Below are 15,375 nucleotides of genomic sequence, written 5' to 3'. Positions count from 1 at the left end.
GCCATGCAGCCATATTGGATCACATCATGAAACAAATTGACATACATATGTATGACATAGGTTAATGTCCTTGTACCAACTTTGAATAAAATCGGTTGAGATATGCCTGAGAGTATTATGGCTCTGTACATGAAAAAATCGTAACAAAATGGCCACATGGTAGCCATATTGGATCGTATCACATAACAAATTGACATTAGTCAATCTCCTTGTACCAACTTTGAATAAAATCGGTTGAAACATGTCTGAGTTATGGCTCTGTACATGAAAAAATTGTAATAAAATGGCTGCCTGGCGGCCGTATTGGATCGTATCACATAACAAATCGACGTACATATGTATGACATAGGTCAATGTCCTTGTACCAACTTTGAATAAAATCGGTTGAGATATGCCTGAGTTATGCCTCTGTATATGAAAAATCGTAACAAAATGGCCACACAGCAGCCATATTGGATCGTATCACAAAACAAATTGACGTGCATATCTATGAAATGGGTCAATGTCCTTGTATCAACGTTGAATAAAATCGTTGAAACATGTCTGAGTTGTGGCTCTGTACATGAAAAAATTGTAACAAAATGGCTGCCTGGCGGCCATATTGGATCGTATCACAAAACAAATTGACGTGCATATCTATGACATTGGTCAATGTCCTTGTACCAACTTTGAATAAAATCGGTTGAAACATGTCTGAGTTATGGCTCTGTACATGAAAAATCGTAATAAAATGGCCGCCTGGCGGCCATATTGGATCGTATCACAAAACAAATTGACGTGCATATCTATGACATTGGTCAATGTCCTTGTACCAACTTTGAATAAAATCGGTTGAAACATGTCTGAGTTATGGCTCTGTACATGAAAAAATCGTAATAAAATGGCCGCCTGACGGCCATATTGGATCGTATCACAAAACAAATCGACGTGCATCTGTATGACATATGAAGTAATCCTTGTACAAGTTTGAATGAAATCGCTTCTTGCATCTCTGAGATATCTGCGTGAACGGACGGACGCACGGCACGCACGCAGCACGACGCACTCACGGACATGACCAACCTCTAAGTCCCCCCCGGACGGTGTCCGGGGGAACTAACTCACGCATTTACCAAATCATTGATAAACAAAGTAGAATTGGCAGATGGAAACAGTTCAGGTGAATATTGGAATATCTTGAAGAACCTTAGGAAGAAATCGGGTGTCCCATTGGATGAATCTATACAGTGTAATGATTGGATTTCATATTTTGAGTCATTGTATAATAATAAGTCCACAACAACTGAAGAAAAAATTGTTTCTGAAAAATTGGGAGATTTGGAAAAAATAAAGAGACTAAATACTTACCTTAATACTCCAATAACACATAATGAGTTATTATCTGCCATTAAACAATTGAAAAATAAGAAAGCACCGGGTGAAGACTGCATAAGAAATGAGATGATTAAAGCTAGCAATAATGTGTGTATAAGTAGCATTTTAAAATTGTTTAATCATATACTGGATAGTGGTAAATTTCCTGCATTCTGGAAATCAACATTGTTAGTTCCACTTCACAAATCAGGGGACAAATGTGATCCAAACAATTACAGAGCAATCGCACTTTCAAGTTGTTTATCAAAACTTTTCACATTGGTATTGAACAAGCGTCTCATTAAGTATCTAGAGGTCAATGATCTTTTCTCACCTTATCAATTTGGTTTTAGAAAGAATAGACGTACTTCAGACTGTGTATTTTTGTTAAAGACTGTAATTGATAAATGTTTTCTACTAAAAGTTTGAAAAACTCAAGCTCAACAAGCTTTATGTAGCTTTTGTAGACTTTAGAAAAGCTTTTGATTCTGTTTGGAGAAAAGGATTATTTCTTAAAATGCAGAGGTTGGGAATAACTGGTGGTTTCTATGATGTTGTAAATCTATGTATGATAACACTCAGTACAAAATGAAACTACCAAGAGGTATTTCTGATGGGTTTCTTTCTACGTGTGGTGTTAAACAAGGTTGTAACCTTTCACCAACTTTATTCAATATTTTTCTGAATGATCTCCCAGGTATTTTTGGTGATATGTCTGATTTCCCAATAGAAATTGGAGACCTGAAAATGAGTTGTATTTTGTATGCTGATGACTTAATACTTATGTCAAAATCTGCAGAAGGTTTACAGAATTGTCTGAATAAGTTACTTTCTTATAATAAATTATGGGGTCTCACAGTTAACGTAGATAAGACAAAAACAATGGTATTTAACAAGAGTAATCATTTCATAAACAATGTGCAATTTTATTTTGAAAACAATTTGATTGAAACAGTGAAACATTTTACATATGTTGGTGTTCTTATTACACCAAATGGAAAATTCAAACAAAACCAGAATAATCTTAAAAACAAAGCAATGAAAGCTTTATTCAGCATAAAAAAGTCAATTTTATGTGAAAGAATGTTAAATCCTAGACTTTGCTTAAAACTTTTGACACATTGATTGTTCCAATTCTTTCATATGCTTCTGAAATTTGGGCAACAGAAATCACTAGTACTGATAATTGTCTTGAAAGTCTTTGTATGTCGTTTTACAGATTTATTCTAGGAGTCAGTAAACGTACTCCTTTGGAAGGCATAAGAGCTGAGTTGGGTAGACTACCATTGAAGATCTCACTTTATATGTCTGTTATAAGATATTGGTGTAGACTGAACAGTTTGCCTTCAAATCACATTCTTAAAAGGCACTCACAGAAAACAGAAAACTTCAATCTCCTTGGGTGAAATTTATTAAGCCCCACGGACACCGTCGGGGGGGCTTATAGGATTTGGTAATGTCCGTGGTGTGGTCCGTTGGCGTGCGTGCGTCCGTCCGTCCGTGCGTCCGTCCGTTCACGCAGATATCTCAGAGATGCAAGGAGCGATTCATTCAAACTTGGTACAAGGATTACTTCATATGTCATACAGATGCACGTCGATTTGTTTTGTGATACGATCCAATATGGCCGCCAGGCGGCCATTTTATTACGATTTTTTCATGTACAGAGCCATAACTCAGACATGTTTCAACCGATTTTATTCAAAGTTGGTACAAGGACATTGACAATGTCATAGATATGCATGTCGATTTGTTTTGTGATACGATCCAATATGGCCGCCAGGCGGCCATTTTATTACAATTTTTTCATGTACAGAGCCATAACTCAGACATGTTTCAACCGATTTTATTCAAAGTTGGTACAAGGACATTGACCAATGTCATAGATATGCACATTGATTTGTTTTGTGATACAATCCAATATGGCCGCCAGGCGGCCATTTTATTACAATTTTTCATGTACAGAGCCATAACTCAGACATGTTTCAACCATTTTATTCAAAGTTGGTACAAGGACATTGACCAATGTCATAGATATGCAAGTCTATTTGTTTTGTGATACGATCCAATATGGCCGCCTGGCGGCCATTTTATTACGATTTTTTCATGTACAGAGCCATAACTCAGACATGTTTCAACCGATTTTATTCAAAGTTGGTACAAGGACATTGACCAATGTCATAGATATGCATGTCAATTTGTTTTGTGATACGATCCAATATGGCCGCCAGGCGGCCATTTTATTACAATTTTTTCATGTACAGAGCCATAACTCAGACATGTTTCAACCAATTTTATTCAAAGTTGGTACAAGGACATTGACCAATGTCATAGATATGCACGTCGATTTGTTTTGTGATACGATCCAATATGGCCGCCAGGCGGCCATTTTATTACAATTTTTTCATGTATAGAGCCAAAACTCAGGCATATCTCAACCGATTTTATTCCAAGTTGGTACAAGGACATTGACCTATGTCATACATATGTACTATTTGTTTTGTGATACGATCCAATATGGCCGCTAGGCAGCCATTTTATTACGATGTTTTCATGTACAGAGCCATAATACTCAGACATGTATCAAGCAGTTTATTCAAAGTTGGTACAAGGAGATTGACTACTGTCATACATATGCATGTCAATTTGTTATGTGATACGATCCAATATGGTTGTTACGATTTTTTCATGTACAGAGCCATAATACTCAGGCATATCTCAAACGATTTTATTCAAAGTTGGTACAAGGACATTAACCTATGTCATACATATGTAGGTCTTTTTTGTATGTAGGTCATTCTTGGCCATTGAGCGCTATCTGTATCAAAGTATTTTTATCACAGACCTAATTAATGAAGAGGACTCTATCCTCTCTGAGGACATGTAATCAAAGTACCCATTAACAAGTGGGGACTGTGTCATCAAACGATGACTTTTTAATCGCAATTGTTGGATGTAATCATATCATGTTTTACCAGCTCATTGGGATGAAATCAGATTGTCAACTGAAGAAGAAAATAAAAGAAAATCGTAACAAGTGAATATTTGGGTTCATGGAGGAGAAATCTGTTTGATGATGTAAGAAAAATGTAAATGGTAACAATATACGTACTATAGAATTTTCAAAACTGAGTTTGTCTTCGAAATTACTTAGATTGCTTGTCTGACTTTTACACTCCGTAAACATTGTCCAAATTCAGATTGAGTGACCATAACTTGGGTATTGAAATAGGAAGAAAAATTAACCTAGATTACCTTTGAGTGAAAGAATCTGTCAGAGATGTGATTATAATGAAATTGATGATGAGTTTCATTTATTATTTTCATGTAAAAATCATACTTCAGAAAGAATTTTATTGGGACAAAGTAGTGGTACAGATTTTTGTAAAGTTTATAGTCTCTTAGAAAAAGAAGAAGTTGTTAAAAAGTTAATGGAACAAAAATGTTCTTGATCTAGCTGTATTTCTTAAGAGCACATGTTTATACTGAGCTCAAGCAGCTCCATGAATGTAATTATTGCATGTTTTCGTATTACAGAGATGAATGGTTGTTTTTCTTTCTCTGTATTGTTTCACTTACATTTGTAACACATCTTGATGTACCTACCTACTCTCTGTTAGTCAGTGTGCCCCTAAGCCTATTTGGCGCGCCATGACTCATGAATATTCTCTGTGACGCAAGAAAATTTTCAGATGATAGGAATTATACTTGTGACTCAAGAAAAATTCACAAATTTTTCAATTGACTCAGAAGTTCGTGAGTCTCTTTTGTTAGAGGGCACACTGCTGTTAGTAGTTGTTGAATAAATAAAGATTAGATTAGATTAGATATATTTAGTGATATGTTGCAACTCAAACCTGTCATGGATGGATATAGATACATAGATGATGTTATTTCAATGAATAACTCTCAATTCAGTAAATATCTCGCTATGATTTATCCTCCAGAATTTGAGATTAAAGAAACTACAGAAAACGGCCTCTTCTGCTTCATATCTGGACATTTTACTTGAATTTGACTCTAATGGGCACCTTTCTACCATGCTAATAGTATGACAAGAGAGATGATTTCAACTTTAGTATCATCAATTTTCCACACCTCATAAGTTACTGTAATAACTCTCACCGGCTTATGGGTATACATTTCCCAGCTTATTTGATATGCTAGATAGAGCATGCAGTTCATATGGTGATTTTGTAGAGAGACATGGCCATCTCTCTTACAAACTGTTAAATCAAGGTTACACCAGAGCAAGACTTGTCTCTACATTCAAACGCTTTTTTGGCAGGTATCGCAAGCTGGTAGATAAATACAATATCTCTCTTCGACAAATGATTGCTGATGGCATCGGTGACATTGGGCCTTAGTCAGTGACCATTACCTATCTGACTTACAGATTGATATATGGCGGGTGCCACATGTGGGGCAGGATGCGCTTACTATTTTCGAAACACCTGACATCACTTCTTGGTCTTCTGGCCAGAGGTCCATATATCTTTCTTTAATGAATATGACTTTGTTTGTGTACCGTCTATTTACTGTCTGTTCTGTGCTGTTTTGTGTCTGTGTTTACAACTATTTGTCTTACGAGTTCTGACCTGTCATTGGATTATGGTATGATTGCAATTATTTTAAAGATCTATACCAGGATATGGCCCTTTATCACTAAACCTCTGGAAAGAGTGCTTTACAGAGCATGAACTGACAGATTTTATGTGACAGAAAGATGATAAACATTTTGCAGAATTACTTACTTATCGTCTCAGAGTTGGCCAATATAAGAAGATATAACCTACTTCAGCAAAAGGCTGATGAATTTTCTGGTCAAGCAGATCAATGTGAAAATGCAATTCACTTGTATACTACAAATGTAAATGTGAAAAACACAATGAAGCAATTTTCACTAGAGTGCTGACAGAGAAATTACGGTGGCTCACCTGCATTCCAATGCAGTAAATGGGACCTACTCACTTTACTAGTTCCCCTGATAATAACCGCCACGTACTCCATCAGGACAGATTGGTGTTAATGAATGCAACATATTAATGAGCGAATCAATATGCTGTATATACAACTAAATGTTACACAAATCTTGTGTATCCACACATCCCAACCCCATGCCACCTAGTCAATTACTGCTTAACCAACAACAACTACTTCAACTAGCCCCACACTTGAGGAGCTTCAGTGTACTTGACGCTATTTTTTATTTAAGTCACTTTGTTTGATTCATTCTTCAGCTATAGTTTTTCCTTGTCATCATTTTAATGCTTTAATTCATCATTTTCCTTCCTCAGTCACTCTTTAAAGACATGCTAATTTCAGAAAGAGACTTCTGTTTTCGCAATTTGTCTGTTTGTATATTTTTCCCCCGTGTTTGTTGAAGGTGGATCCAGTTATAGTCACACATATTGTCTTCTATGATTTTCATTCTTGTTTTATGTAGTTAAAGTTTTCCATGCATGTATTTCAAGTTTCTCGTTGATACCCTGGATATCTTCCTTTGATGCCAAGTCACACGTAGAGAGAAACCATTATTTCTTTTAAGATGATCGCAACAGGGCATTTTCACATTGTCACATGATTCATATCTGATTTGATTACAAACCAATGCAAAGTTTACAGAATGATTGTGCATCATCCGAATGTTAACCCAATCTTAAGAGGGTACGTATTTTGTTGTATATTTGTACCTTTCAGGTTTCTGTACATCATCCTTCTTGGAGGACTGTCCATATTTATTATTATGGATACCAGACATGCACGAAATCAGCTGATATCCGCTGTTGGATTTGTATCTATAATCATATTCTGCTTTGTTTGCTCTAAAAACCACAGCAAAGTAAGTTTAAACTTTCTACATCAAGGGACACTTTCTCTCTATGTGTTATGTAAATACGGAGAACATATTATCTCTCTATATATGTAAATACATAGAAATAGATAAAGACTTGTGTAAAGACCATCTCAAAGGATGAAGGCTGTTTTGCAATTTCAAGTTGATCATGGTGAGTACCAAACAGCTTTATGCAATAGTATTATCAAGTGTTCCAAAATCTTGTAAGATGAGTCTCAAGTCCCGTTTACGCTCTTATAATAGTGTATTTTTAGTGTTTCAAGTGTTATATGTCTTATGGTTTATTTCATTAGAAGTGACAAATACCCTGTATGCAGACCAGATCATTACAAAATGTAAAAATCAAATGATTTCTGAAAATCGTGGTATATCTGATGGTACCAATATAAAGGACTTGGATGGGAGAGAACAATGTGCTACAAACCTTGAGGGATAGACCATTCAGTCTTAGGGTAGGATGTCACAATACCCAGTCGAGGGATAAACCATTCAGTCTTAGGGTAGGATGTCACAATACCCAGTCGAGGGATAGACCATTCAGTCTTAGGGTAGGATGTCACAATACCCAGTCGAGGGATAAACCATTCAGTCTTAGGGTAGGATGTCACAATACCCAGTCGAGGGATAAACCATTCAGTCTTAGGGTAGGATGTCACAATACCCAGTCGAGGGATAAACCATTCAGTCATAGGGTAGGATGTCACAATACCCAGTCGAGGGATAAACCATTCAGTCTTAGGGTAGGATGTCACAATACCCAGTCGAGGGATAAACCATCCAGTCTTAGGGTAGGATGTCATAATACCCAGTCGAGGGATAAACCATTCAGTCTTAGGGTAGGATGTCATAATACCCAGTAGAAGGATAAACCATTCAGTCTTAGGGTAGGATGTCACAATACCTAGTGAGTGATAAACCATCCAGTCTTAGGGTAAGATGTCACAATACCCAGTTGAGGGATAAACCATTCAGTCATAGGGTAGGATATCGCAATGCCCAGGTAGAGGAATAAACCATTCAGTCTTAGGGTAGGATATCACAATACAATGTTGTACTATAAGAACGCGACCATTGGGTTTCTTGTGGACTGTCACTATAAGGCTGCGTTCACAAATAACGATTGGGGGGGGGGGGGGCTGGAGGAATTTTGATTGAAATCTCATTTTTTTTCAGATTCCCCCCTAAGTACCCTAAAAAAATTTCAAATGCCCTCCCCCCCCTCTATATGGTCAAAATTTTTCAAATCCCCCCCCCCCAACTATCACAGGCCCGCATATTTGTACAGGATGTGAGCGCAGAAAAAATAAACATGTATTGCGCCGTTCCTGCTCACAGCTGTTCAACACTACCTGTATTAGCACTTTCTATATAGTCATATTCCCATGGCAAGTTCTTTAAATGCATCAGTAAATTTTTTAGCCTTATTGGTCTAAAAAGCTAACTTGAGTTAATCCAACTCTGGCCAGGTCAATTGCTCCTACTGAAGAGCACACAAAATGACAATCATGAGAGAGTAGGCAAATTGTTAATTCTGGCTAATTGCCATATTGCACAGTGACCTCCAAAAAAATTGTTTCAAAACTACAAGACATATATGAATTAGATGCTACTCAAAATTGAAAATCCAGGAAGCTTAAAATATTCCATCAAATAAATGTTTTAATCTTTGAAATTCTGGGTGTAATAATTGCAAATTTGGTTAAAAAATAAATAATTCCATTTGGTGACACATTATTTTTGTTTTAGTCTTTACTGTTCAAAGTTTCACTTCTGTATCATTTTATAACAAGAATGTGAAAATTTAGAAAATCAAGCATGGTGACCCCATCTTTTTTCTTTAATATTTGATTATTCTCATATGCAAGAATTCAAAAATTTCTATGTGTTCTTGCATGTGTTGCTCTCTGGCCTCATCTTGTGTACAAGTATGTTTCACTGTCATGAGCGTCATTTGACTCAAACTCTTCTTCAACTACCATGTACATCCGGGTCAGAGTTATCTCCGTCACTGGTATGCAGTGACAGTGACACTGCAGTAGCAGAGCATTAATGATAGTGACACCCGTAGGCAGTAGCTGTTAACTTTGATAATTTTGGCAATATTTTTGTTCAGTTTTACAACTGCGTTCTTGTTCTGCTCCCTACAGCGTGTTGAATTGTCTAGTATTCAGCTTGCTATCACAGCCTATGTAAGTGTAGCATGCATTTGTGTCACTGACACTACTGACTGTCAGTCTGGATTCCAATTAAATTATCACCAAAAACATATTTATATATATATTTATATATACAGGCTTTGTCGACAAACTAAATATTGTATGTTTGAAATGCGTGTATGTAGCGTCCAACCAATTTATTGAAAATTAAAAATTGAAATCACCTTCAAAATGCAATTTTCATTTTAGGAAATAACAACCAATTTTTAATATTCGTTTTTGCAGACAAAATTTTTTATTTTACCGATTTTTTGGTACGGTTTTCGCGGCCAATCAATTCCCAAAAATATTAAACAGCCTTTTGGCATAAAAAGCATATTTGAAAAGTTTCGAATCGAAAATTATTTTTCATTTTTATCTTCATTGAAAAAAAACGATTGACAGGCCGTAAATCTTTTTTTTTTACTTCGTCAATCGTTTATTCTTGAATCGAATGAACGATTGACGAAGTAAAGCTTCTGCTATTTCATTGTTAATGAAACATAATGCTGTTTCGCCTTCTTTATATTTTGAATCCGAAAAGCAATTTTCAATAAACACGAATTAAGCTTTAATCAATTAATTCTGTTTCAGTCATTAGATTTGAAGACACAAGTTCGGGTTTACTTTTATTGAACGTTCCTTGTTTTCATATTTGATTTTAATTTATTTTTAGCTCACATTTGGTATACCAATGTGAGGTAATCGTATAAGCTGAATCAGTTCATTTGCATCCGATTTGCATGTCTGTATGTATGTATGTATGTACGTCAGTCCACATCAAAAACACCTAAACCGCAGCACCTACTGTCTTAGTATTTGGTGTACAGGTGCACCTAAGTGTAGATGTGAATTTGTTCAAATGAACTTGTCAGTTTGGGGTAATTTTTTCAGTTTTTAGTCAAAAAATGTTTTTCTCTGAAACCACTCATCTAATTGCTTTGAAAGTTGGTATACATGTTCCTCAGGATGACCTCAGTCAAGTTTATACAAATTGAATTGAAATTTTCATTGTAATTTTGGGGCAATTTTCTGAATTTTTGGTCAAAAATTTTTTTATTCAAAAACTACTAATCTGATAGCTTTGATATTTGGTATAACAGGTTCCTAAGGTTGATCAAAATCAGTTTTATGAATATTGTGAAGATATCTCAAATTTTGTATTTTTGCTGAATTTTTGGTTATTTTCTCAGTTTAAGTAAATTTATTCTTCTCTGAAACGCTGGCCCATATTGCTCTCAATTTGGATTGGTGTTTGCAAGGGTGTTACCCTTCTAATTGTTGACAGTACGACAAAATTGAAATATATCTGTTTTGGGCAATTTTTGTCATTTTGGTCAAAAAATCTTAAAATATATTTTCTTTTTAAAGCCCCTGGACAGACAACTTTTATATTTGGTGTACAGATGTCCAGGGATGACAATAGTTAGATATGTGGAAATTGTCCTGAAATAAACAAATTTGAATTTTTAAGACAATTTTGTCAATTTTGGTCAAGAAAACTTGTTCTCAAAATTACTTGTCTGATAGCTTTGTAATTTGGTACAAAAGTCCCGAGGGATGTTATTAGATAGATTTTCTGCTCAAAGTGTCGGGAAACCCCCAAATTTTTATATTTTAGGTAATTTTCTCAGTTGTGACCATAAATGACCTACACCAACCCATGATATGTTGTGAGAGAGTTTCGAAAACTGTGAACATAATTTTGTCATATTTCATATCAATTTGTAGTAAATTTGATCCAGAAAAGCAGAGGTAAATTTTTTTATATTGCCAACCAATTTTTGCAACTTTTGCATGTAAGACACACAAGAACTGATGAGAAATTTGGATCCAGGATAATTCCAGATGTCGTAATCTCTCCCACAGTGGAAGGCATTTCACTACCTGTAACTGATTTAAGTGCTGTTTAATTCGAATGAAAGCACTCATAGCATAATTAAAACACCCCAAGGTTGTAGACATTTCCTGCCAGCTGGTCTTTATGTATAAGGGGTGGAACATTTGATATTCAGGAGGGGGTAGGGGCTAGAAGATTGATGAGGTAGCATTACTTTTTACCAGATCCCTTGTACATTTTTTCCCACTCTTTATTTTTTCCCTACTCTCCCACCTTTTCTTTTTGTCAAGCTTCTCTGGCTAATTTTTTTGTTGACATTTGCTTATGTATGTAGGATCTGCTTGTCCCATTGCTATAGAAGTTGATATGCATGTTCCTAAAGATGACATCCAGTACCTAAGTTGTAGACCTTATTTGCTTTTGTCATTCTTGTCTTCCTGGTTTAAATATTTCTTGAATTTACCAATTCAAACCAAATGTGAGCACACTGTCCTTGACGGTATTTTTTTTTATCCTACTGCAGTGACAAATGCATATTAGTGAGCTGCTTGCCTCCCCCCCCCTCCATCTTCGATGACCATTGACAAGCTATTATACACAGGTACATGCCGTGATTTACAGACATTCATATTACACAGTGTACAAGCATGGATAGACTAGCTATTTGGTGAAACCAGGATCACTCATTGTAGAAATCTATATCTGTAACATAGACTAAATCATGATCTAGTTGGACAAAAGAGCACTTTTTAGCTCCGCTGTCAGCAACGCGGAGCTTATCAAATAGGTTGATTTTCCGTCGCCGTCCGTCATGGTCGTCCGTCAACAATTGCCTTCTCCTCTGAAATCGCAAGTCCAATTGCTTTGAAATTTTATATGCAGTTCACTTGGAGTGACCTCACTTAAAGCTCCATAAGCTGTATCTTTTTGCTATTTTTTCAGAACTTTTATTTTGTGCTTTCCCTACACTTTCTGCATTGAATCCCCAAACTGTAATTTAATGCTAAGTATTTAGTGTATCAACATAACCTATATGAGTATAATCTCCATTGTTTTTGTTGAAAATTGTATTCAAGTCCGGACTAGAATTCATTTGTAAACAATAAACAAATATCACTACCAAAATAAGCAGTGTTGACAAAAAGAACACTCGAAATTTCAGCATGACAAACAGATTAGGGTCAGACATGATAGTTGATATACAGAAGCAGAATACTGAAAACTTGCCACAAGTTACAGCTTATGTCCCTTTAAGTTTGTTCAAATCGTGGTGAAATTGCATATTTGTATTTTTGGGGCATTTTTTGGTGTTTTTGGTAAAAAAATCTTCTCTGAAACCGCTCGTCTGATTGCTTTGAAATTTGGTATGCAGTTTACTTAGGGTGACTTCAGTCAGATTTGTTAGTCCCCACGGACACCGTCCGGGGGGACTTATAGGTTTGGTCATGTCCGTGCGTCTGTCCGTGCGTGCGTGCGTCCGCGTCCGTCCGTCCGTGCGTCCGTCCGTTCACGCAGATATCTCAGAGACGCCTAGAGCGATTTTGTTCAAACTTGGTACAAGGATAGTACCCTACCTCATACAGATGCACGTCGATTTGTTTCACAATGCGATCAAATTTGGCGGTGTTAGAGGACTTTTTAGTTTTCACCTCCATAGACTCCCATGTATAAGGCAGTCAGTCCATAGACTCCCATGTATAAGGCCGTCCATAGACTCCCATGTATAAGGCGGTCCATAGACTCCCATGTATAAGGAAGTCCATAGACTCCCATGTATAAGGAAGTCCATAGACTCCCACGTATAAGGCAGTCCATAGACTCCCATGTATAAGGCAGTCCATAGACTCCCATGTATAAGGCGGTCTATAGACTCCCATGTATAAGGCAGTCCATAGACTCCCATGTATAAGGAAGTCCATAGACTCCCATGTATAAGGCAGTCCATAGACTCCCATGTATAAGGCCGTCCATAGACTCCCATGTATAAGGCGGTCCATAGACTCCCATGTATAAGGCAGTCCATAGACTCCCATGTATAAGGAAGTCCATAGACTCCCATGTATAAGGCAGTCCATAGACTCCCATGTATAAGGCAGTCCATAGACTCCCATGTATAAGGCGGTCTATAGACTCCCATGTATAAGGCAGTCCATAGACTCCCATGTATAAGGCAGTCCATAGACTCCCATGTATAAGGCAGTCCATAGACTCCCATGTATAAGGCAGTCCATAGACTCCCATGTATAAGGCCAAGAAAAATAAAAATTTAGTTTCTCATAGTATTCATATTGCAAAAAGGATGCAGTGACACAGTTTTTAGTCCCCACAGATAAAGTCCAGGGGCTCATAGATTGGGTCATGTCAGTCCGTGAGTCCATCCATGTGATCCATCCGTTCACAGATATCTCAGACACTTTGACAAATGTCACGTGACCTTGGTGACCTTTGACCTCAAATATACATATTTGTCCATAACTCAGTAATCACTAATGCTACACCCTTCATATATTGGTATGATGGGACAGCTTATGACGCCACATATTGTTCCTCATTAATTATGTGCATATCTAATTTTGAGCGAGCCAATAGAGCCAGAGTCTGATTTTTGGTTTGTAGGGATAACTTAGCAATACAATTTTTTTGACAAAATGTCACGTGACCTCAATGACCTTTGACCTCAAATATACATATTTGTGCATAACTCAGTAACCACAAGTGCTACACTCTTCATATTTGGTATGATGGGACACCTTATGACGCCACATATTGTACCTCATTAATTATGCGCATATCTAATTTTGAGCGAGCGAATAGAGCTAGAGGTCTGATTTTTGGTATATAGGGATAACTTAGCAATACAATTTTTTTGACAAAATGTCACGTGACCTTGGTGACCTTTGACCTCAAATATACATATTTGTCCATAACTCAGTAACCACAAGTGCTAGACCCTTCATATTTGGTATGATGGGACAGCTTATGACGCCACATATTGTACCTCATCAATTATGTGCATATCTAACTTTGAGCGAGCCAATAGAGCTAGAGGTATGATTTTTGGTATGTAGGGATAACTTAGGATATAAATTTTTTGACAAAATGTCATGTGACCTCGATGACCTTTGACCTAAAATACACGATTATGTCATAAATAAGTAACCACAAGTGCTATGTCCTTTATATTGAGTAGGTTGGAAGACTTATGACAACACATGCTTACCTCGTTAATTATGCCCATATATAATTGTGGCCAAGCCAATAGAGCTGGAGGTCTGAATTTTGGCATATATGGATTAATTAGCAATACAATGTTTTTTTTTTCAAAATGTCACGTGACCTTGATGACCTTTGACCTTAATATGCATATATATGCATAACTAACCACAAGTTCATTCACTTGATTTGATAGGATAATAGACCTTAAGATGTCACATCTTGTACCTCATTTATATGCACATATGTATTTCTTGGCTGGCCAATACAACTAGAGGTCTGATCTTTTTTCCTGATTTAGAACCATAACTTATACATGCCTCTTGTTTCAAATTGGGAACAATGACATAGACCTATGTGTCCATAGATCTGAACATATACACTCTAGTGATACTTCTTATGACCTCATTTCCCTTCCCCCTCAAGACTAATACTCCTATTACAAGTGGGGACTATGTCATTGTCAATGACTTGTTTAAAATGATGTCATTCTCAACAAAGCATAAAAATAATTTCAAGTCTTCAACTTTATTCTATCTTAACATAACAAAAATGGTATTTCTTCCGATTTTTGTAAAATATAAAATATAGGATAATTTTGACATTTGAAGGAGAACAAAAATGATGAGAATCGAAACTCGTTAATACTAAATCATGTACAACTAATTTAAAATGAATTCGCTGTTCATTTTGTTACTTGCGAAAATTGAAAATTGAAAATGGTAAGTTTCAACCTTTTTCATTTTTTTGAAAATGGTCGAAAAACGACTTACATGTTATTTCAATTTCTTTGCTGTTCCCGGCCCTCTACCAGCCAGTGGGCGAGCAGCGATGCGTGCGAGATTTCCGGCTTCCGTCAACGCAAGAACTGCGGTAAATTTAAAATGGACTTGTCTTCCTTAGTCTCTGAAGAGTTT

At 36.4% G+C, this 15,375-nt stretch overlaps 1 protein-coding gene across 6 annotated transcripts in view; it reads left to right on the top strand.

Annotated features, from left to right (window-relative positions):
* The window catches only part of LOC139151132 (solute carrier family 28 member 3-like), a 105,032-nt gene that overhangs the window by 78,230 nt on the left and 11,427 nt on the right, over nt 1-15,375 (top strand). For all 6 annotated transcript variants that reach the window (XM_070723722.1, XM_070723714.1, XM_070723689.1 and 3 more), the window contains one exon: nt 7,054-7,195. In XM_070723722.1, the coding sequence (XP_070579823.1) occupies nt 7,054-7,195 (142 nt within the window). The remainder of the gene's footprint in view (nt 1-7,053; nt 7,196-15,375) is intronic.

The sequence above is a fragment of the Ptychodera flava genome, chromosome 2 (assembly GCF_041260155.1).
Source record: "Ptychodera flava strain L36383 chromosome 2, AS_Pfla_20210202, whole genome shotgun sequence".
Taxonomy (NCBI): Eukaryota; Metazoa; Hemichordata; class Enteropneusta; family Ptychoderidae; genus Ptychodera; species Ptychodera flava.
Note: the sequence above shows the minus strand (reverse complement) of the source record. Positions and strands in the feature narration are given on the sequence as shown.